The following is a 25,641-nucleotide window of genomic DNA, read 5'->3' as shown; positions in this document are numbered from 1 at the left end:
GACTTGTTTTAAGGACATTACATCAAAGTTGGATCAGCCTGTAGTGTGGTTTTCCACTTTAATTTTGAGTGTGACTCCAAATCCAGACCTCCATGGGTTGATAAATTTGATTTCCATTGATCATTTTTGTGTGATTTTGTTGTCAGCACATTCAACTATGTAAAGAAAAAAGTATTTAATAAGAATATTTCATTCATTCAGATCTAGGATGTGTTATTTTAGTGTTCCCTTTCTTTTTTTGAGCAGTGTATATTTTTGTATTATCTGTGATCTTTTTGTTTAGTTTTTTTAATCATTGTACCTAAACTGTATGTGTAAACATGTATACGCAGGGCCCAGCTGTAAAAGAGACCTTGGTCTCAGTCTGTGTTCCTTGTTGAAATAAAGGTATAATAATAATAATAATAAATGGGGGTGTTAGGAAAGGGAAAAGACAAATTTCCATTCTAACCAATTGACAATAAAGTATCTATTCTATAGTGTTGGTTTCTTTCAAAAACTTTGATGTTTGATTGAGCCTGCCTGGAGTACTGGAAAGAATATAAATATTATTTGAAATCAGGTCAGAGTCTTACTCCTCAATTGTGTTGCCTGTGTGTGTTGGTGTACCTGGGTGGTGCATGAGGGCCCGTTTCCGATAGGCCTTCTTAATCTCATCTTCTGTGGCATTCTTTCCCACCCCCAGAACCTTGTAGTAATCTTTCCGCTTGCTCTTCTTCAGTTCCAACTGAGCCGTCTTCAAGAGATGCTTGTGTTCTATACAGAGGGAAAGGGAAATAGAGAGAGGGAAAGACAGAAGAGAGAATGTTAACAAAAGTGAGCAATTTCACCCGAATTAACAAAATGCAATAATGTAATCAACCATCACCATCAAGAACATTTGAAGAAATGAGTGAAAAACTTCACAGGAAAGAAATGGAGTACTGTTCAACCTCTGCCATTATTTTTTCCACTGGTGATTATGAAGTAAACTATGGTTGCAATATCAACATACCTTTTGTCTTCTCCGTCTGGTAGACCTTTTCATAGTCCCGTACAGCTTCTTCATACTGTTCGATGTCCATATAACTGCAGAAAACACAAGCAGAGTTAAGTGTCTCACTGTCTCAGAGTCAAGAGGCAAAGAGTCTCTCGGAAGCGATATTCAGCAGCCTAGCTACCAGCAACCAGTCATTTTCAATGGAAGAGGGAAACAAGAGGAGAGACACAGCGACTTAACGGTCGGAAAAGAGAGAGCTAGCGACCCGAATTGAAATGTCTCAATATTAAGCAAATTTCGGTGACGCAACCACGCCACAGAGAGGGTAGTTCTTGCTAGCAAGCCTTGGCTATCAACAAAACTGCCGTTATCTAAGGTGTTTGCATGAAACACCCACCATGGGAGATCTCAATGACTTGATCGCTGATTATCGCTCCAAGTCTGAGCCACTTGTTATGAGTACTTCTTCATAGCTTACCACTGGGCTCGTCTCAAATAGGCCTTGATATACGTGTCGTCCAACTTTATTGCACTTGTGCAATCTTCGATTGCTTGATCAGGTTTATTCAGCTGAAGGAGAGGAAGTAAAGATAAAAAATGAACAGATGGCATGCGTTTCAAACAATTAGGAACTCAACTTCCAGAATCTAGCTTGGATTGCTAACATACGTAAAGTACTATCAAACGTACTTTTAACTAACCCCAAGATGGGCCTTTTACAAAATGGGAGTTTGGAGACACATTGGGCAGAACAAGCAAGGCTGAGCCAAGCACGAGCTGGTGCGATCCAATTGGCGCATTTTAGCATGTATTTGCATATTTATGTTAGGGAAGGCCTATTCTCTTGAGTACGTGTGAGCAAGACAAACTTGAATTTGTCATGCACTCCTAAACAATGCCATTCTTTACAACTTGGCAAAAGTGAAATTCTAAGAAACGTGCGCTCTGTTCGTGTGATGATGCGGACTCAGCCGCTCTCGTCATGAACGCACATTTAATTCCCCTTATAAATGGTTTGACGCATTCATGTTTTCCCTTATATCGCATAATGAATTTATCCTAAATGTATATATTGTTGTACTTTAACTCTTTCGTCAGTATCATGAGTATTAAAGTACTTTGGCTTCTTTGAGATGTCTATTTGGACGGAAAATGTAAAAGTGGCTATAATGAAGATGCCTGTTAATAGGGATGCAATGATTCACAGATAAACATTTGAATCGGGGACCGATGTGTAAGATACAGTGGCTTCATCCCCCTTGGCATTTTCCCTATTTTCTTGCCTTACAATCTGGAATGAAAATAGATTTTTGGGGGGTTTGTATCATTTGATTTACACAACATGCTTTGAAGGTGCAAAATACTTTTTATATTGTGAAACAAACAAGAAATACGTTTTAAAAACAGAAAACTTGAGTGCATAACTATTCCCCCCCAAAGTCAATACTTTGTAGAGCCACCTTTTGCAGCAATTACAGCTGCAAGTCTCTTGGGGTAAGTCTCTATAAGCTTGGCACATCTAGCCTTTATGTTAGAGTGGCCAGACGGAAGCCACTTCAGTAAAAAGCACGACAGCCTGCTTGGAATTTGCCAAAATGCACCTAAAGGACTCTCAGACCATGAGAAACAAGATTCTCTGCTGTGATGAATGCCAAGCAATGCCAAGCAGTCTTGACGACTGGAGGGAACCTGGTACCATCCCTACGGTGAAGCATGGTGGTGGCAGCCTCATGCTGTGGGATGTTTTTTAGCGGCAGGTACTGGGAGACTAGTCAAGGGAAAGATGAACAAAGCACAGAGAGATCACTTGATGAAAACCTGCTCCAGAGCGCTCAGGACCTCAGACTGGGGCGAAGGTTCACCTCCCAACAGGACAAAGACCCCAAGCACACAGCCAAGACAATGCAGGAGTGGCTTCGTGACAAGTCTCTGAATGTCCTTGAGTGGCCCAGCCAGAGCCCAGATTTGAACCCATCGAACATCTCTGGAGAGACCTGAAAATAGGTTGGATGGGGAACGTCGTGGCACAGCTGACAGAGCTTGAGAGGATCTGCAGAGAATGGAGAAACTCCCCAAATACAGGTGTGCCAAGCTTGTAGCATCATACCCAAGAAGACTTGAGGCTGTAATAGGCGCTTAAAGTACTGAGTACAGGGTCTGAATACTTATGTAAATGCGATTTTTTTTAAATCAATTTTTTATACATTTGAAAAATTGAGTTTTTTTTGCTTTGTCATTCTGGGATATTGCGTGCAGATTGATGATTAATTAAAACAAAATCAATTTTAGAATAAGGCTGTAACGTAACAAAATGTGGAAAAAGTCAAGGGGTCTGAACCTTACGAATGGACTGTATATTCCTTGACTATGTCATAGCTACACTGAACAAAACAAACTTACACAACATGCAACAATTTTTAAGATTTACTGAGTTTATATTAAGGAAATCAGTCAATTAAAATAAATAAATTAGGCCCTACTCTATGGATTTCACATGACTGGGCAGGGGCGCAGACATGGGTGAGCCTGAGACAGCATAGGCCCACCCACTTGAGAGCCAGAACCAGCCAATCAGAATGAGTTTCTCCCCCCAAAGGCCTTTAGTAGAGACAGAAATAAGCTTCAGTTTCATCAGCTGTTCGAGTGGCTGGTCTCAGATGATCCCGCAAGTGAAGAACCGGATGTGGAAGTCCTGGGCTGGTGTTGTTACAGATGGTCTGCGGTTGTGAGGCCAGTTGGACGTACTGCCAAATGATCTTTACGACGTTGGAGGCGGCTTATGGTAGAGAAATTAACATTCCATTCTCTGGCAACAGTGGGTCTGTGGTCCAAAGGGTCTCTTCCAACAGCCATGCTGTCAATCCAGCATGACTTCTGCCACGTTCAAAACAACTAGAAACTCGGAACTGGGAAATCTCAGAGTTCAATGAGTTCAAGACAACTGGGAACTGTGATAAAAACTAGCTGTGAACTCTGGCCTCTTTCTAGAGCTCCAACCAGCAGATCACTGGGAACAAAGTCGAATCATGGCGGCATGATTCAACTTTGTTCCCAGTTGTCTTGAAAGCCAGACTTTGATGACAATTTGCACACAAGTCAGCCATATCAGCTATGTTTTTTTTTTAAAGGAGTAAATGAGGCTGAATGAACTGTTTCGCTGCCAGACAAGGCTCCGCTGATAACCAGGTGTATTAGTGGTAAGGATTCACTCAATGGTGCTGAAAAGAAAGCTCTTGTTGGGACAGCGTTATGTAGGCCCTAACAGTTTGTGGGCACCATTTGTCACCGGTATAGTGCAATTAATGTATTGTTTCGTTTTGTGTAGTGGCTTTGCTGGCAAACATCATTTAAAAAAATGTGTTGGTCCCACCAAGATTTACATGCTAAACTCCCCACTGACACAGACAATAGAGAAGTCAGCTCAGACAAATCCAACTTAGAGGCCCAGGTCATGAGCTCCATCAGCAGCAGATCTTATTTTAAAATGGAAAATTAATGTGTTTAAGCAACATGTTAATGCATTGAATCGTATCAATTTGTTCTCTAATGAAACTGAATTCCAACATATCTAAAACGTAAAACATATCATTCCTGTATTATATCTTCTTGGGTAGGACGCTACAAGCTTGGCGCACCTGTATTTGGGGAGTTTCTAACATTCCTCTGTGCAGACACCATGCTTCACCGTAGGGATGGTGTCAGGTTTCCTCCAGATGTGTCTTTCTGGAACTCTGTCAGAGTGACCATTGGATTCCTGGTCACCTCCCTGACCAAGGCACTTCTCCCCCGATTGCTCAGTTTGGCCGGGCAGCCAGCTCTAGGAAGAGGCTTGGTGGTTCTAAACTTCTTCCATTTAAGAATGATGGAGGCCACAGTGTTCTTGGGGACCTTCAATGCTGCAGAAATATTTAGGTACCCTTCCCCAGATCTGTGCCTCAACAAAATCCTGTCTCGGAGATCTACGGACAATTCCTTCGACCTCATGGCTTGGTTTTTGCTCTGACATAAACTGGACCTTATATAGACAGTTGTGTGCCTTTTCAAATCATGTCCAATCAATTGAATTTACCACAGGTGAACTCCAATCAAGTTGTAGAAACATCAAGGATGATCAATGGACACGGATGCACCTGACCTCAATTTCGAGTCTCATAGCAAAGGGTCTGAATACTTAAATAAGGTATCTGTTTTTTATATTTAATTAATGTGCACAAATTTCAAAAAACTGTTTTCACTTTATCATTATGGGGTATTGTGTGTAAATTGCTGAGGATTTTTTATTTCATCCATTTCAGATTAAGACTGACTAAAACAAAATGTAGAAAAATTCAAGGGGTCTGAATACTTACCGAAGACACTGAATGTAAATATTCTGCCATATTATATCTTCACATGGAACCACCTTTTAACTGTGAATAAACTGGACACAATTTTACACTGATACCGCTGCTTCCTGTTTCTTACTGCCCTTAGGCTGCTCCAACTACAGTTTGTAACAGATTCTAGTTTTGGGAACAGAAAACTTAATTGATATTGGATGTTTCTCTCAGAAAATTAGCAGAATGTCGGCCCAGTTTAATCTCGCTCCGTCTTCTCCCTCATCCTGGCCACTGCACTTCCTCTCTGGTGGTGCTTCAGATTTTTACCCCATGTGACACATCTGGGTTCCTTTTTCATTTGTAGTATTATTTAAGGTCTGGCCATTATGTACATTCCGGATTTTTACAAAAGTACTTTCCCAGTCCTGTCTAGGATTTAATAAATTGGGAGAACACTTTTGAGATGAGGTAGTACCTGAAATTGCCCAATATGAGCACTTAATTATGCAATGTTTTTGCGCATTTGTTCCTGAACTCTACCTTGTTCTAGAGCATTCCAGTTGAGGTTCTCACCTTAGCCCCGACGGTGCCTCTGTTGCAGTAGAGCTTGGCGTTGGTTTTGATGTTGTTGGGGTCTATCGCCAGGGCCTCCGAGTAGAGCCGGTAGGCTGCCTCAAAGTTGCTGTCCTTGAACAATTTGTTTCCCTCCTCCTTCTTGGATTTCAAAGCTTTGGCATTCTGATTTTAGACAGATATCAACCACATTGAATCAGTACGTCAGATGCAGTAGAACTCAATTTGCGGGCTACAGTACTGATGTGTAACCTTTATTTAACTAGGCAAGTCAGTTAACAACAAATTCTTATTTACAATGACGACCAACCCCGGCCAAACCTGGACGACGCTGGGCCAATTGCGCACCGCCCTATGGGACTCCCAATCACGGCCGGATGTGATGCAGCCTGGATTCGAACCAGGGACTGTAGTGACGCCTCTTACACTGAAATGCAGTTCCTTAAACCACTGTGCCACCCACAATTGATCAAGTAGTGTTGTCACAATACCAACATTTTACTCACAATACTAGGCCAAATGGTAACATGATACCACGGGGGTGAAAATCAGAGTGGCTTAGCGTTCCTAATTTTTTATTAAGATCTATAGTTTAGGCTTACATTAGGCCTATATGAATCCTATCTTTGAAGCACATCTCTCTCAGTAGCTAACCTTTTTCCTTTCTTCCTGTGCCATCCAAATATGCGCCTATAGCCTAGGTCTGCTGGTCAAGTTAACAGGTTGTTAGCTTGACCAGCAGAGTAAGTAACATGACTGAAGTAAGTAACATGACTGAACAAGGCTGTTATCAAAACAATAATTAGCAGCCTAGGATTACTTTAAAACGTCCCACAACATGCACGCTAATGCACGACAGAAAGAAAAGGGTTGCTCCGGTAATATGGGTCATAACTTTTGAATGGTTTGGGCTAGAGACAAGCCCATTTCTTAATTTTTGTGCTCAGACTCGCCTGTGCTCTTGGCTCTAACAGGCTAAATGAAATTACAAAATGTAACTGAATTTATAAACAACTTCAGAAAACAATTAAAACAGGCACCAGTGGGTTCTTTGGATCAGTATAAGTATCACAACGTTTTGGTACTGGTATACTATGATCAAGTTAAAGCAATCAATAGATCTTCGAAAGCTGTAGGTATAAATACTAACATCTGATGTTGGCCAAAATATATTGTAGAGAAACAGTGTTTATTGTGAAGAATACTGATGCTTTTTAGTATTGGTGCTATTAAAAATGGTTGTTTGTGACTTGGATTTATTAAGCTAAAAACTAAAATATAGCCAGTAAGAGGTAGGCCTAGCTACCGACCTCTCCCTGTACACTATCCAATGACATAAAACTACCCTACACGAGTAAATAATTTCAACATTTTAAAAATAAGCACAGGCGCAAGTTGAGTGACTCACTCTGCAAGCTAGCCGAGACTTCTCGTGGTCTGGGGCCATGCGCAGTGCTTGCACGAAGAACTTCACAGCTTTGTCGATGCAGTCCTCGTAGTACAGACACAGGCCTCGCACGTACAGAGCGTCTCCGTTAGTCGAGTCCATCCTCAATATATCGCTGGGAGAGAAAAGACAAGATTCATAAGACAAAGAATCTGACTTTGATATTCCCCTAACTGGAGCAAACATAAAAACAAGGGCAAAAGAAGCCTCGTCAAAATGGCAATGTTTCTGGGGTTTTGTAATTTCATTTTAACTCATGTTAGTCACCAATAGTTGTAAAAAAAAATATTTTAAAAAAAGGGCTGAAGTGAAATTCGACAGTTGAAAAGTTTATAACCCATGAAAAATTACAAACATCCTATTACAGCTGAAAACAAAATATACTACATGACCAAAAGTATTCAGCCCACTTGACTTTTTCCACATTTTGTTACTTTACAGACATATTCTAAAATTGCATAAATAGTTTCCCCCCCTCTTCAATCTACATAATACCCCATAATACCAAAACAGCTTATCAATTTCACCAAATTTATATATAAAAAAAAAAAAACTGAAATATCACATTTACATAAGTATTCAGACCCTTCACTCGGTACTTTGTTGAAGTACCTTTGGCAGTGATTACAGCCTCAAATCTTCTTGGGTATGACACTACAAGCTTTGTTCTTAACTGACTTGCCTAGTTAAAGGTTAAATAAAAAAAATAAAAAGCTTGGCACACCTGTATTTGGGGAGCTTCTCCCATTCTTCTCTGCCACCCAGTAAAACTGAGCAATCAGAGAAGGTCCTTGGTCAGGGAGGTGACCAAGAACACGATGGTCACTCTGACAGAGCTCTAGAGTTCCTCTGTGGAGACGGGAGAACCTTCCAGAAAGACAGCCATCTCTGCAGCACTCCACCAATTAGACCTTTGTGGTAGAGTGGCCAGACGGAAGCCACTTCAGTAAAATGCACATGACAGCCCGCTATGAGTTTGCCAAAAGGCACCTAAGACTCTCCGAATGCACTGTACGTACATACACCATATATACAAAAGAAGGATTCGGCCATTACAAATGAGTGGATTCGGCCATTTCAGCCACACCCATTGCTAACAGGTATAAAAAAACAAGCACACAGCTTTGCAGCTCCTTCAGGGTTCTCTTTGGTCTGTTGCTTTTCTGATTAATGCCCTCTTTGCCTTGTCAGTGAGTTTTGGTGGGCAGACCTCTTGGCAGGTTTGTTGTGGTGCCATATTCTTTCCATTTTAAATAATGGATTTAATGGTGCTCTGTGGGATGTTCAACGTTTCGTTTTTTTTTTTTTTTTATATAACCCAACCCTGATCTGTACTTCACCACAACCTTGTGCTTGACCTGTTTGGAGAGCTCCTTGGTCTTCATGGTGCCGCTTGCTTAGTGGTGCTGCAGATTCTGGGGCCTTTCAGAACAGGTGTATATATACTGAGATCATGTGACACAGATTGCATACAAGTGGACTTTATTTACCCAACTATGTGACTTCTGAAGGTAATTGGTTGCACCAGATTTTATTTAGGGGCTTCATAGCAAAGGGGTTGAATACATATGCACTTCCGTTAGTTTTTTTAAAATAATTTTTTGAAACAAGTAATTTTTTTTCATTTCACTTCACCAATTTGGACAATTTTGTGTATGTCCATTAGAAGAAATCCAAATAAAAATATATTTACATTTCAGGTTGTAATGCAACAAAATAGGAAAAAGGCCAAGGGGGGATGAATACTTTTGCAAGGCACTGTACTGTATATAGCACCACATATATAAAACCTGCCTTTCAAATATGAAACAAATGTCCTGGTAAAGAGCTTGGTTGGATAAACCTCCTAACTTCCACTCCTTCCTGACCCACTTTAGTGCCTGATTGGTTTGTACCTGGCCACAGACTGGGCTTCTAGGTAGCGACCCAGTAGTGCCAAACACTCAGCCTTGAGGATTTTGAAGCGATGGCAGGTGGACGCCAATCCCAGGGCCTTGTCCATAGAATACACCACCTGCAGCAGATAAGACAACAGCTACCATCTCACAACTGGGTTGACTGCCAAAGTCTGTGTGTCAATAGGTGTGTGTGTGTGTATAGGGGGGTTGAATGGGATAACATGCCTTTCTGAAATCCTTCTTTTCGAAGTCAAGTTCTGCCATTCGTTCGTACTCCAGTACTGCTGTGGCATTTTTGTGCTGCAAGGCACAAAGAAAAAAGAAAGCACATCAAAATCACACTGATAGAAATTTCTACACAGAGTATGATAAGCATAGGAGGCTGAATAATTAAGAAAACCACGCACAACGTCTCGCACAGCTCTCATTGACATGATTTACATGCAAGTCAGAGTTGTGCAATGCGTAACCAAAAAGATCTGAAAGATGGCGAATACAACAATCAAAAGATAACGCACTTGCAGAAATGAAACTTTATAGGTCCAACGCAGCAGTTCTTATCTCAAAATCAAATCATTTTTGGGTAACAATTAAGTATAGGGGTCATGTTAGAGTTCAGGAATTTGGATTTTTAAAACAAACAAAAAATCTGCATTTGAAATTGAAAGTCAGTGTATTTTTTGCTTCAATAGAGCGGCGTGCAACTAGTTTTCCTTGACAGAAAATACATTAGTGCAACACATGCGGCAGAAAAAAAGCTCAATTTTGATCAGATGACAATAGAAGTGCAAGGCTTTTTGGCTAGCAGCCACAGAAATAAACGAGCTTACAAAGAAAAAGCAAGGTCTTTTTTGCAAAAAAAACGATGCATGGCATTCATATGTCTAATGTTTATCATAGAAAGAATGTAGCCAGCTACACTTCCTAATGTTATGCTTGAAGTTAATCTTACATTTACCGGAGAAAAGCAGGCTACACCGAGAAAAGTATTTTCATCAGTGGAGAAGTGCAATTGAAGCAAACTGTCTGATGACGAGCATAAATTACAATAAGAAACATTTTAGATCTGCTTTTACAAAACGCAACAAGATATTTCTAATGTGTTTTATTTTGGGGGGGTGTGAAACTCAATTCTGCTATAACGCGACCATAAAAGTACCTTAATGTGATTGTTTTCAATTAAAATCGTAAAAAAATAGACAAATACTTCTTAGCAAAGAGCAATTTCTCAATCAAGATTTTTGCTAGGACTGTCTGGGAGTGGTCTGAGAAAACTAGCTGTTATTGGAAGAGGTTTGGTACTCTTGAATAGGGCTGGCACAAACACCCTATTACATTTATGGATAAAGACAGTCATGAAAATAAAATAACCTGAAGATGTATTTATATACACTGCTCAAAAAAATAAAGGGAACAGTTAAACAACACAATGTAACTCCAAGTCAATCACACTTCTGTGAAATCAAACTGTCCACTTAGGAAGCAACACTGATTGACAATAAATTTCACATAATGTTGTGCAAATGGAATAGACAAAAGGTGGAAATTATAGGCAATTAGCAAGACACCCCCAATATAGGCCACAAATGTGCATGTCAGCATATGGTCTCACAAGGGGTCTGAGGATCTCATCTCGGTACCTAATGGCAGTCAGGCTACCTCTGGCGAGCACATGGAGGGCTGTGCGGCCCCCAAAGAAATGCCACCCCACACCATGACTGACCCACCGCCAAACCGGTCATGGTGGAGGATGTTGCAGGCAGCAGAACATTCTCCACGGCGTCTCCAGACTGTCACGTCTGTCACATGTGCTCAGTGTGAACCTGCTTTCATCTGTGAAGAGCACAGGGCGCCAGTGGCGAATTTGCCAATCTTGGTGTTCTCTGGCAAATGCCAAACGTCCTGCACGGTGTTGGGCTGTAAGCACAACCCCCACCTGTGGACGTCGGGCCCTCATACCACCCTCATGGAGTCTGTTTCTGACCGTTTGAGCAGACATGCACATTTGTGGCCTGCTGGAGGTCATTTTGCAGGGCTCTGGCAGTGCTCCTCCTTGCACAAATGCGGAGGTAGCGGTCCTGCTGCTGGGTTTCTGCCCTCCTACGGCCTCCTCCACGTCTCCTGATGTACTGGCCTGTCTCCTGGTAGTGCCTCCATGGTCTGGACACTACGCTGACAGACACAGCAAACCTTCTTGCCACAGCTCGCATTGATGTGCCATCCTGGATGAGCTGCACTACCTGAGCCACTTGTGTGGGTTGTAGACTCCGTCTCATGCTACCACTAGAGTGAAAGCACCGCCAGCATTCAAAAGTGACCAAAACATCAGCCAGGAAGCATAGAAACTGAGAAGTGGTCTGTGGTCACCACCTGCAGAACCACTCCTTTTTTGGGGGTGTCTTGCTAATTGCCTATAATTTCCACCTTTTGTCTATTCCATTTGCATAACAGCATGTGAAATTTATTGTCAATCAGTGTTGCTTCCTAAGTGGACAGTTTGATTTCACAGAAGTGTGATTGACTTGGAGTTACATTGTGTTGTTTAAGTGTTCCCTTTATTTTTTTGAGCAGTGTATATAAATAATCACACACACACACGCTATATAGAATATACAGTACCAGTCAAAAGTGTGGACACATCTACTCATTCAAGTGTTTTTCTTCCATTGTAGTATGTTCTACATTTTAGAATAATAGTTAAGACATCAAAACTATGAAATAACACATGGAATCATGTAGTAACCAAAAAAAAAGTGTTAAACAAATCAAAATATATAGATTCTTCAAAGTAGCCACCCTTTGCCTTGACAGCTTTGCACACTCTTGGCATTCTCTCAACAAGCTTCACCTGGAATGCTTTTCCAACAGTCTTGAAGGAGTTCCCACATATGCTGAGCACTTGTTGGCTGCTTTTCCTTCACTCTGCGGTCCAACTCATCCCAAACCATCTCAATTGGGTTGAAGTTGGGCGATTGTGGAAGCCAGGTCCTCTGATGCAGCACTCCATCACTCTCCTTGGTCAAATAGCCCTTACACAGCCTGGAGATGTGTTGGGTCATTGTGCTGTTGAAAAACAAATGATAGTGGGACTTAGCGCAAACCAGATGGGATGGCGTATTGCTGTTGTAGCCATGCTGGTTCAGTGTGCCTTGAATTCTAAATAAATCAGACTGGGTCAACAGCAAAGCACCCCCACACCATCTCCTCCATGCTTCACGGTGGGAACTACACATGTGGAGATCATCCGTTCACATACTCTGCGTCTCACAAAAGGCACGGTAGTAAATTTGTACTCATCAGACCAAAGAACATATTTCCACCAGTCTAATGTCCATTGCTCATGTTTCTTGATGTTGAGATGTCTGTTACTTGAACTCTGAAGGACTTATTTGGGCTGCAATTTCTGAGGGTGGTAACTCAAATGAAAGTATCCTCTGCAGCAGAGGTAACTCTGGGTCTTCCTTTCCTGTGGCGATCGTCAAGAGAGCCTGTTTCATCATAGCGCTTGATGGTTTTTGCAACTGCACTTGAAGAAACCTTAAAAGTTCTATACATATTTCGGATTGACTGACCTTCATGTCTTAAAGTAATGATGGACAGTCATTTCTCTTTGCTTATTTGAGCTGTTCTTGCCATAATATGGACTTGGTCTTTTACCAAACAGGGCCAGCTTCTGTAAACCACCCCACCGTGTCACGACTGAATAGATCAAACGCAGTGAGGATATAGGTCCACCGATTAAATCGGAATGGCCGATTAATTATTTCAAGATTTCATAACAATCGGTAATCTACATTTTTTGACACCGATCATAGCCGATTACATTGCACTCCACGAGGAGACTGCGTGGCAGGCTGACTACCTTTTATGTGAGTGCAGCAAGGAGCCACTGTAAGGTGCTAGCTAGCATTAAACGTATCTTATAAAAAACTATCAATCTTAACATAATCACAAGTTAACTACACATGGTTGATATTACTAGTTTATCTAGCTTGTCCTGCGTTGCATATAATCGATGCGGTGCCTGTTCATTTATCATTGAATCACAGGCTACTTCGCCAAACGGGTGAATTAACAAGCGCATTCGCGAAGAAAGCACTGTCGTTGCATCAATGTGTACCTAACCATAAACATCAACGCCTTTCTTAAAATCAATACACAAGTATATATTTTTAAACGTGCATATTTAGTTAATATTGCCTGCTAACATGAATTTCTTTTAACTTGAGAAATTGTGTCACTTCTTTTGCGCGCAGATTCAGGGTATATGCAACAGTTTGGGCCGCCTGGCTCGTTGCGAACTAATTTGCCAGAACTTTACGTAATTATGACAAAACATTGAAGGTTGTGCAATGTAATTTAGACTTATGGATGCCACCCATAAGATAAAATTTCCGTATTTCACTGAAAGAATAAAAAAAAAAAATCGAAATGATAGTTTCCGGATTTGACCGTATTAATGACCTAAGGCTCGTATTTCTGTGTGTTATTATATTATAATTAAGTCTATGATTTGATATTTGATAGAGCAGTCTGAGCGGTGGTAGGCAGCAGCAGGCTCGTAAGCATTAATTCAAACAGCACTTTACTGCATTTGCCAGCAGCTCTTCACAATGCGTAAAAGCATTGCGCTGTTTACTTCAAGCCTATCAACTCCCGAGATTAGGCTGGCAATACTAAAGTACCTATTAGAACATCCAATAGGCAAAGGTATATGAAATACAAATGCTAGAGAGAAATAGCCCTATAACCCTATAATAACTGCAACCTAAAACTTCTTACCTGGGAATATTGAAGACTCATGTTAAAAGGAACCACCAGCTTTTATATGTTCTCATGTTCTAAGCAAGGAACTTAAACATTAGCTTTTTACATGGCACATATTGCACTTTTACTTTCTTCTCCAACACTTTGTTTTTGCATTATTTAAACCAAATTGAACATGTTCCATTATTTATTTGAGACTAAATTGATTTTAGTGATGTATTATATTAAGTGAAATAAAGGTGTTCATTGTTCATTCAGTATTGTTGTAATTGTCATTATTACAAATATATATATATATATATATATATATATATATATATATATATATATAAATCGGCATCAGCTTTTTTTGGTCCTCCAATATTCGGTATCGGTGTTGAAAAATCATAATCGGTCGACCAAAAATTGAGGAAAGAAATTCCACAAATTAACTTAAGGCACACCTGTTAAAACCTCTGGGATATGTGGGACGCTCGCCAGTGAAATTGCAGGGTGCCAAATTCAAAACAGAAATCCCATAATTAAAATTTCTCAAACATACAAGTATTATACACCATTTTAAAGATAAAATTCTTGTAAATCCAGCCACAGTGTCCGATTTCAAATAGGCTTTATGGCGAAAGCACACCAAACGATTATGTTAGGTCAGCACCTAGTCACAGAAAACCATACAGCCATTTTCCAGCCAAGGAGAGGGCTCACAAATGTCAGAAATAGCGATTAAATTAACCACTAACCTTTGATGATCTTCATCAGATGGCACTCACAGGACTTCATGTTACACAATAAATGTGTGTTTTGTTTGATAAAGTTCATCTTTATGTCCAAAAACCTCATTTCAAATTTGTGTTTTTGTTCAGAAATGCATTGTCTCAAACATACATCTGGTGAAAGTGCAGAGAGCCAGCCACATCAAATTACAGAAATACTCATAATAAACCATGTCAAGTCACAGAAAAACATAGCCATTTTCTAAAGAAGGAGAGGTGTCACAAAACTCAGAAATAGCATTATAAATATTCACTTACCTTTGATGATGTTCATCGGAATGCACTCCCAGGAATCCAAGTTCGACAATAAATGTTTGTTTTGTTCGATAAAGTTCATCATTTATGTCCAAATACCTCCTTTTTGTTTGCACGATTTTTTCTCAGGTTTTTGCCTTCCATATGAGTTATGTTATACTCACAGACATCATTCAAACAGTTTTAGAAATGTCAGTGTTCTCTATCCAAATCGACTAATTGTATGCATATTCTAGCTTTTGGGCCTGAGTAGCAGGCAGTTTACTCTGGGCACCTTATTATCCAAGCTACTCAATACTGCCCCCTAGTCTGAAAGAAGTTAATTGTAATGCATTCCAAGTGACTACCTCATGAAGCTGGTTGAGAGAATGCCAAGAGTGTGCAAAGCTGTCCTCAAAGCAAAGGGTGGCGACTTTGAAGAATCTCAAATGTAAAATATATTTTAGATCTATTTAAACCTTTTGTCAATATGGGGGCGCTGTTTTCACTTTGTAAAAAATCGTTCCCAAATTAAACTGCCTCGTACTCAATTCTTGCTCGTACAATATGCATATTATTATTACTATCGGATAGAAAACACTCTAGTTTCTAAAACCGTTTGAATTATATCTGTGAGTAAAACAGAACTCATTTTGCAGCAAACTTCCTGTCAGGAAGTGAGAAATCTGAAATCAAGGGCTCTGTTCCAGGGTCAGTTTATAAATTTGCATGGAATCTATGGGTCTACATGCACTGCATACGCCTTCCCCTAGATGTCAGTAGGCAGTGAGAATTGGAATGTGGTGTCTAGCTAGATCTGAGGCCGAACAAGAGCTCTTGGAACCGTGGGTGTAGTCTTTTCACCGTTCGTCTTGGCGCGAGACAGACCTGAGGATTGCTTTCTGAAAAGCTGTCGTTATAGGCCTTAGATATATCCGGCTCTGATTTTATTCGATATGTGTTAAAAACATCATAAACTAGTTATATTAAACCGACTTATAGCAGTTTATATCAGTTGATTGCGATTTTCTGGAATTTCTTTGTCTTGCGTTATGGTGCGTTGGACACTGCTGCGCCACATGGCTAGCTTTGGCTGCTAATTCTACAGATGAAGAGGGCATTCTACAACCAAACAACGATTATTACAACTTGTACAAGATTCTGATGGAAGCTCATCAAATAGTAGGAACCATTTATGATATTATTTCGTATTTCTGTCGAAAAATGTTTAGACTATATTCTGCCCAGATTTCGGGCGCTGTTTCGCTGTAACGTAAGCTGTATGTCGTATTAAGGTTATTTTTAAAAATCTTCTTGTCAATATGGGGGCGCTGTTTTCACTTTGTAAAAATTAGTTCCCAAATTAAACTGCCTCACTCAATTCTTGCTCGTACAATATGCATATTATTATTACTATTGGATAGAAAACACTCTAGTTTCTAAAACCGTTTGAATTTTGTCTGAGTAAAACAGAACTCCTTTTGCAGCAAACTTCCTGACAGGAAGTGGAAAGTCTGAAAATTATGCTCTGTTCAAGGGCCTGCCTATAAATGGGCATGATACGTATGAGTATACATGCACGTCATACACCTTCCACTAGATGTCAAGAGGAAGTGAGAGAAGAAATGAAGTGTTTATCTTGGTCTGAGGTGGAATATATCCTCTTGGCACGACGAGTCATCCATTTCCTGTTTTCTGGAAAGCGCGCAGATGGACCTGGAATTGCCTTCTGAAAAGCCGTTGTTATAGGCGACTAGTATCTCCGGCTTTGATTTTATTTGATACATGTCACAATATCATCGTAAAGTTTTTTCAATATAGTTTAATTAGATTTTTGAAATTTATTCGGGACGTTAGGCGTGTTGCGTTGTGTGCCTTTGTTCAGAAAGGAGAGCTTTGCGCCACTTGGCCAGTGTGCTTGCTAATTCAAGAGGGAAAAACGATGTTCTAAATCCAAACAACGACTGTTCTGGACAAAGGACCCCTTGTCCAACATTCTGATGGAAAATCACCAAAAGTAAGAAACATTTTATGATGCTATTTCATATATCTGTCGAACTGTATACTACTAGTTTTGCGCCCAGGTTTTGGCCACTCTCTCGCTATAACATAAGCCTTATGTCGTAATGAAGATATTTTTAGAATTCTAACACTGCGATTGCATTAAGAACTAATGGATCTATCATTTCCTATACAACATGTACTTTTTTGTAATGTTTATGAATAGCTATTTGGTCAGAATAGGTGAGAGTCTAATAGAAATATCCGCACATTCTGGGAAAAAGAAGCTACGTTAGCATAATGTATAACCACTGATTTCAGCTCTAAATATGCACATTTTCGAACAAAACATAAGTGTATGTATAACCTGATGTTATAGGACTGTCATCTGAGGAAGGTTTATGAAGGTTAGTGAAAATTAATATCTTTTGCTGGTTTATTTGCTAACGCTAACGTGCCTATTGCTATCGCTAACGTGCCTTGATGAATGAATGCGGTTGTGTGGTAGGCTATTGTAGTAAGCTAATATAATGCTATATTGTGTTTGCTGTAAAACACTTAAAAAATCTGAAATATTGGCTGGATTCACAAGATGCTTGTCTTTCATTTGCTGTACACGATGCATTTTCAGAAATGTTTTATGATGAGTATTTAGGTATTCCACGTTGGTCTCTATAATTACTCTGGCTGCTTCGGTGCTATTTTTGACGGTAGCTGTGATTGTAGCTGCAATGTAAAACTGATTTATAGCTCAAATATGAAAATTTTTCGAACAAAACAGATTTATTGTGTAACATGTTATAAGACTCATCTGATGAAGTTGTTTCTTGGTTAGTTAGGTTGGCTTTGTGCATGCTACCTGTGCTGTGAAAAATGTCTGTCCTTTGTATTTGGTGGTGAGCTAACATAAATATACGTGGTGTTTTCGCTGTAAAACATTTTTTTTTAAATCGGACATGTTGACTGGATTCACAAGATGTGTATCTTTCATTTGCTGTATTGGACTTGTTAATGTGTGAAAGTTAAATATTTCTAAAAAATATTTTTTGAATTTCGCGCTCTGCCTTTTCAGTGGAATGTGGGAGGAGTTCCGCTAGCGGAACGCCTGGGCCAGACAGGTTAATTTGCATGTATTCTATTGGTCGACATGCACTGCATACGCCTTCCCCTAGATGTCAGCAAGCAGTGAGAATTGGAATGGAGTTGCTAGGCAGATCTGAGGCCATATAAAGGGTCTTGGTACGTGGGGTGCACTCTTTTCAATGTTCGCCATGACGCGAGACAGACCTCAGGATGGCATTCTGGAAAGCTCTCGTTATAGGCCTTAGATATATCCGGCTCTGATTTTATTCGATATAGGTGTTAAAAACGTCATAATGTAGTTATTTTACACCGAGTTATATCATTTTATATCAGTATATTGCGATTTTCAGAATTTTCTTTGTGCTGCGTATTGAAGAGTTGGACACGTCTGGGCCACATAGCTAATGTTTGCTGCTAATTCCTAAGCTGAAGACTACATTCTACAGCCGGAGCAACGATTATTCTGGACAAAGGACAACTTGCCCAACATTCTGATGGAAGCTCATCAAAAATAACTATTTATGATGTTAATTCGTTGTTCTGTTGAAAAATGTAAAACTACTATTCCGCCATTAATTTCGGTGCGGTCTCGCTTTAACGCACGCTGTATGTCGTAGTAACGTTAATTTTAAAAATCTAACACAGCGGTTGCATTAAGAACTAATGTATCTTTCATTTGCTGTCCAACCTGTATTTTTTAGTCAAGTTTAAATTTAGTTACTGATTAGATTAGGTGCCTCTCCCAAGATTTCTCCCGACATTTTCTTTGCAGCTTGGCTACTATTCTCATTGTATAACCACGATTTGTGCCGCTAAATATGCACATTTTCGAACAAACAATATATGTATTGTGTAATATGATGTTATAGGACTGTCATCTGATGAAGTTTTGAGAAGGTTAGTGAAAAATGTAATATCTTTTGCTGGTTTATTCGCTATCGCTAACGTGCATGAATCAATGCTGCTGTGTGGTTGGCTATTGTAGTAAGCTAATATAATGCTAAATTGTGTTTGCTGTAAAACACTTAAAAAATCTAAAATATTGACTGGATTCACAAGATCTTTGTCTTTCATTTGCTGTACGCTGTGTATTTTTCATAAATGTTTTATGATGAGTATTTAGGTAATTCACGTTGCTCTCTGTAGTTATTCTAGTTGCTTTGGTGAGAGTTGTGATGGGGGCTGCAATGGTAAACTATGATTTATACCTGAAATATGCACATTTTTCCAACAAAACATATGCTATACAATAAATATGTTATCAGACTGTCATCTGATGAAGTTGTTTCTTGGTTAGTGACTATTTATATCTTTATTTGGTCGAAATTGTGATAGCTACCTATGCAGTAAAAAAAATGGTGGAAATATGCGGTTGGGTATTTTGCTATCGTGGTTAGCTAATAGAAATACATAGTGTTTTCCCTGTAAAACATTTTAAAAATCGGAAATGATGGCTGGATTCACAAGATGTGTATCTTTCATCTGGTGTCTTGGACTTGTGATTTCATGATATTTAGATGCTAGTATTTACTTGTGGCGCTTTGCTAGGCTAGTCAGCTTTTTTACTGATGAGGGTGCTCCCGGATCCGGGATGGTGACTCGTGAGAAGTTAACACTTTTTTGGTTACTACATGATTCCACATTTGTTATTTCATAGTTCTTACGTCTTTACTATTATTCTACAATGTAGAAAATAGTAAAAATAAAAACCCTTGAATAAGTAAGTGTGTCCAAACTTTTTACTGGTACGGTGTATTTTAATTCTGAGGGGGGGGGGGGGGGACAAACAGCTGACTGAAGAGGAGATGGCACGGCATTCGTGTGGCAATTTGACTGGTAAACTCATGGATACACCCGCAATGGCTGCCTGGTATTATGATGCAATAACTTCCATAGGAATGTAGACTGTTCATTCTAATGATGTTTAACTGATGTGGTTCATGCAATGGAATGTCTTTTTTTGTAATGACAGTTAAGTTGAATTAACAAATTACAGCACATATTGGTACTAGTGATGCTTATCGGTCTATAGGTAAAATGTGCATAACTTAGTGGAATTAAATTGCCGAGTGTGTATTTTTTTTGGTCGTCATTTATCTTATTTTTTTACCACACTCTCACAGCATACAGAGCCTAGTTTATAAAGTGGAATGGCCTATCACCTGTCACACAGCGCGAGAGCAGTATTGACACTAGAGTGAAATGTGTGCTTTTAAAAGCCCAGTCATCGGGCAACAAATAACAATTCTAAAATGCAATAACGCATTAAAACTTTGATGGCCACGATAAAAAAAGGCTACTATTATTTCTCAATCTCAACTTGTAATTAAAGTGGACATCCCATTTGCAATTTGAGTGCATAGGCTATAGATCAACGTTAGGCAGGCTATCAGCACATTACAATGTAAGCTTAAGGAAATATAATTGTCTGAAACATGAACGTTTTGCTTTACTTTAAATAATGAGGAATGCATTAGCTTGCATCAAAGTAGTCTAGCCATAATCCAACCATAGAAATGTCGAGGCAATATTTTTATAGACTTCCTCGTGCCATTAATCAGCATTTCTCTCTTGTTCTATTGGTTTTCATATCAACATTTTTTCGTTGTCCAAAAGCACAATCCTAGTCATATTAGCAATCCATCCTAGTTCTTGCTATTAGATTCCCCCTCTTTCTAATAGATGTTCATCTCCGTCACATATGGAACTGCTCACATTAGGTGCACTATTTAGAACAATGTTTCCCCCTCGACTTTCATTTTAGCAAATGTTTGAAAATTGTTTTTATTAGCTGCTTCATTACATCAATTGCATGTTCAATAATAGGCTATATAGCCTTTTGACTGATGGGTACTGGCTTCTATGACATATCCTTATTCATGTTATCATATTAGAACTGAGGGTATGGAAATGTACTGAGTGAGAAAGGGGAACGCAGAAAGTTTACATTCTGTCAGAACACGTTATAGTTAGATATGAGGTATCCTATGGAAATGAGAAGGGCCACAGTCTGGTTCAAGTCAACAGGACAGCCATGAGTTGGGGAGGAATGAGGAATTTGGGCCGAGGTCAGGTCAGATGAAGTGAGAAAGAACAGGCATCACTAAAGTCCTCTCTAGCAACATAGATGTATTGGCTGTCCAGATGTGTAAGGAGACTCAGCATAGGAAGGTATAAATGTGTTTGTTTAAATATGTATTTGTCTTATACAGCTGTGTGACCCAGTGAGTGAGTAAACTTGGTTTGAGCTTCACTAACCGTCTTAGTTTTACTCTGTCAGTTGGCGTTGTTGGCAGGATTCACCACGATTTTTAGTCAAACTGTGGAGACTGAATCAGTGGAGCAGGAGCCGGCACATAAACACAAGGCAGGCACAGTTCCTACACCGGTTACCACTCATTTTGACATCAAGGAGATGAGAATCGAAGGCTGAACAATGATAGGATATGGACCTAACAAGCCTGAGCTTATTCAGTAGTCCCATTGTATTACGATCAGTCGTAAATGCATGGTATATGGTAAGTCCCGGAAGGTAAGCCTGAGCAGGGTAGTCTCTGCAGAGGGTAAGTTGTAGGGGGTAAATCCTGAGTGGATTGGTTCCTTCGAGTACCATAATGAATAGGGTAAGGCCCGGAAGGTAAGGCCGAGCAAGCTAGTCCCTGCAGAGGGTAAATCCTAGGGGGTAATTCCTGACTGGGGTTGGTTCCCTGCTAAACCCGTAACAGGGGGCTGAAAGCCCAGCCGCGGTGGCTGTGAGGCCGCTTGGTGTGTGAGCGTATGAATGTTTGAACATGACTCGTCTGTAGTGACATTAGAGGTTTTTATATTCTTGATCCTAATGATATAGGTCTAGGTGTAAAACAGCCGAGGTGATAGAGCAACGAACCTGGAATAAAAAACAAAATGTGTAATCAAATCAAACTTTATTTGCCACATGCGCCGAATACAACAAGGGTAGACTTTACCGTGCAATGCTTCCTTACAAGCCCATAACCAACAGTGCAGTTCAAGAAGAAGAAAATATTTACCAAGTAGTCTAAAATACAACATTTTTTATAAAAAGTAACACAATAAGAATAATGAGGCTGTATACAGGGGTCACCGGTACCGAGTCAGTGTGCAGGGGTACAGGCTGGGTGGAGAGAGGGTTGGTTTTACAGGTTTACTCGCTCTGGATTGTCAGTACTGCATGTATTCTTGGCTATCGTGTCATGGCTGTGTCAGAGTCAATTGTAAGTTAAACTTGGGTATTCCTTTATGGGCAGTGTGATGCCCAAGACGACTCTTTAGCGACCGTTAGAATCTATGTTCCTTTTTCCTTCTTCCTTTTTTTGTCAAAATACAACAGGATATAATGAGGACTACATGAAATATGTCTTGCATGTAATGCAATATATTTATGTTTTTCTCTCCATTTTTTCAAAATGTTTCGAACAATTGAATCCAATGAACTGAGCAGGCTGGGCTGACATGCTTATAGCCTTGCTAGGACTTTTTAAATATGAGCATGCATTTATAAGATTGTGCTGTTATTATTTCTCTGAATATTATTTATTATTGTTACTATTTATTTTTTTGACTGCTTTCCATGTTATTTGGTTAGTTCTCTTAATAGATATTTATGTTATCATGGGACTGCCCATATTTCCCTCTGGCCAACGCCAATTGGCGACCAAGGGTTTGCGTCATGCAAAGGTGTGTCATGAGTCAGGGAGGTGGTCTGATGGTCTTCGTGACAACAAACCTAGATATGGGGGGAGGTTTAGTGGGTGGAATATTATGACAATTGGAGGTTTACAAAGTTGCAGATACAATATGCTTAACAGTGCAAATCATTATGGTACAGCTATACGGACACTTAATCATCTTGGTGCTTTTTAATGGTAAGTTTACAAACATTGGATGTGGTAAGCATAATTGAAACTTGGATATCATTATGGTCAGTGGGGAAATAAGTACAGCCAGATATAATTGTAATGGCTTAGCAGATCATAAAAAAATATTTTTACATGGCTAAAAGAGAAAGAATATAATATTTATTGTTTACAGGAAACTCATTCTACAAATATAGATGAAGTTAGTTGGAAAAAGGACTGGGAGGGATAAATATATTTTTGTCATGGGCAAAGAAACTCAAGGGGCGATTATACTAATTAATACATTTTTTTGTGCAAACGGATCCGCAAGGAATATGGATTATTTTAAATATGCTATTGGACCAAAAGAAGATCTGGCTAATTAATATATATGGGCCAAATAATGATGATCCACACTTCTTCGAAAATATATATAATAATCTATTGAGCTAACAATCCACAAATGAATATATTATTATGGTGGGAGATTATAATATGGTTTTAAGTATCTATCTCAATGGATCGTAAAGGAAATCACTCTACAAACTATCACCCTCAAGCACTAAAGGAGATCAAAGATGCATTACATTAGAACTAGTGGATATATTGAGGTTGAAAAACCCTGACCTAGTGAGATATACATGGCTTAATCAAGCTAGCAGTCTTGATTACTTCCTAGTCTCATTCTTGCTGGCATCAAAAGTTTTTTTTAAAGTATTAATAGGAGGCCGTATGCGATCGGACCACCATCTAATTGGCCTCCATATAACTCATACAGAATTTCCATAGTTGGGGATGTACGTCATCGGGAATAGTGTTGTCCTCCTCCGGTAATATTTGTCCCGGATAACATGTAACCAAGGTCGCGTGTGTTCATACTGGGCGCACATCTCTATGATTACCTGGATCATGCTGATCTACTATTCAGTCCGGGACTACTATAACCGGAATCGTAATGTGCCTCTCTCGCAACCCATATCGCTTTTAATCCCTCTTTAAGAGAGGGGTATAATGGTGGCCTACCAGATGTCACCTCCTCTACACTAATTTTGATACTGTTGAAGCGCAACCTTAAGTTGTTTAATTTGTTCTTGTCTATCCTCAAGGGCTTCCTCTAATTCCTGGTTTAGGTTTAGACTTGTGTAGCACAAAAGCCAATTCCTGCTTCTGTTCATATAATCTATGCGCATGCCATTTGGATATGTCTAGTTTTCTTATTCGTCGCCTCATTCTTGTCTACTGCCTGATCCATTTTAAGGATGCTGCTGATAAAATGCCGTGGTTAGGATGCCTGCGTAATGTGATCTGGACCGTTCTCTGATTTCAGTGTTCCACACTAAGGTTGCATCCATAAACTTTTGGCTGGTTTTAAACTGTCAATCTACTGCATAATGTGTACCAGTTTTGTCCAGTTGGGCTAATTTTACTCACTATTTATTTGCTTCTTGGTGCTGGTCATATGCCTTTTTTAGTGCTTCTAATGCTTTGGGAACATTTTCCCCTTCTACCCCTCCCACTACGAGAGTCTCCCGGCTTCCAGAAGCCATATCCATTATCACTGACTCGGCGTCACCCCCCCAACGGCATTAAGTAGTAATAGCTTAGGCTATTAATAATTTCACTTTTGGTGCTGGACGACACTGTCGTGTGTGTCAATTCACCACAGGCAATTGTGGATGACTAGTGTAGCATGGGAGGGGGGGGGTTCTAGTCCTATTTATCAACATTAAATACCACTGCTCACAACAATCCTCATTACCAAAATTACTGACAGTTGTCCTAGTTCCACCTAAGCTGTCACGGTTCTCCGCCCCCATAGGGCATGGATCAACCTTTTTTTTCTTTAAAAAAATGTGTTTTTATTTTTTATTAACCCCTCCACCAACTTCTTTAATAAGTTGTATTTTTTATTAACCACTCCACCTTTTCCTCCTCTTCAGGAGAAATATATATATTTTTTACAGCATGTTTTCTTTTCAGTCTCCTCCATTTCCACTGAATGATGTTAACTGTAAGGATTTCTTTCCTAATAATAATAATAATAATAATGTACAATTAACACATTTACAGAAAGACCCGTGTGAAGGCCAACTTACAGAAGAGGAACTTTGAGGCAATAAAATATTTTCAGTCTGGAAAATCCAGGGCTTGATGGTATACCAGTAGAGGTATATCAGACCTTTTTTGATGTCCTCAAAGATCCATTATTAGTTTGAATGACTCTTATACAAATGGTAGACTTTCAGGTACTCTAGAAGGTCTGATTTCATTACTACTAAAACAGGACCCAGGTGGTAAGTATAAAGATCCAGTCCAGGCCTCTTACACTTCAATGTTGTGATGCGAAAATCTTAGCGAAATGCATAGCACAGAATAAAAAAAAGGTTTTACCAGATATTGTTCATCCTGATCCTGAGGTCTTTTACATGGATGATATAGTGGAGATAATATACAACAATTACTTTACCCAATTGAACATTATGAAACATCGAAGATAACAGGCCTGGTCTTCTGACCGTTGTCTCCATATCTATTTATTATGGCCACTGAAATGCTAGCTATTAGATTCAACAAGACCATCAAGGGGTTAGAAATTCAGGGGATAAAAACGTAAGTGTCGATGTATGCCGATGACTCTAGTTTTTTTTCTTAAGTCCGCAATCTGGATCCCTGCACAGTCTCATTGAAGATCTTGATCACTTATCTAGCCTCTC

At 39.6% G+C, this 25,641-nt stretch overlaps 1 protein-coding gene across 2 annotated transcripts in view; it reads right to left on the bottom strand.

The window, feature by feature from the left end:
- LOC120029311 (dnaJ homolog subfamily C member 7-like) overlaps positions 1-25,641 on the bottom strand; it is a 61,316-nt gene that overhangs the window by 16,216 nt on the left and 19,459 nt on the right. For both annotated transcript variants that reach the window (XM_038974531.1, XM_038974532.1), the window contains exons 5-11: positions 9,442-9,516; positions 9,214-9,332; positions 7,280-7,433; positions 5,872-6,036; positions 1,458-1,549; positions 995-1,068; positions 610-756 (exon numbers count right to left, since the gene is read on the bottom strand). In XM_038974531.1, the coding sequence (XP_038830459.1) occupies positions 610-756; positions 995-1,068; positions 1,458-1,549; positions 5,872-6,036; positions 7,280-7,433; positions 9,214-9,332; positions 9,442-9,516 (826 nt within the window). The remainder of the gene's footprint in view (positions 1-609; positions 757-994; positions 1,069-1,457; positions 1,550-5,871; positions 6,037-7,279; positions 7,434-9,213; positions 9,333-9,441; positions 9,517-25,641) is intronic.

The sequence above is a fragment of the Salvelinus namaycush genome, chromosome 35 (assembly GCF_016432855.1).
Source record: "Salvelinus namaycush isolate Seneca chromosome 35, SaNama_1.0, whole genome shotgun sequence".
NCBI classification, from domain to species: Eukaryota; Metazoa; Chordata; class Actinopteri; order Salmoniformes; family Salmonidae; genus Salvelinus; species Salvelinus namaycush.
Note: the sequence above shows the minus strand (reverse complement) of the source record. Positions and strands in the feature narration are given on the sequence as shown.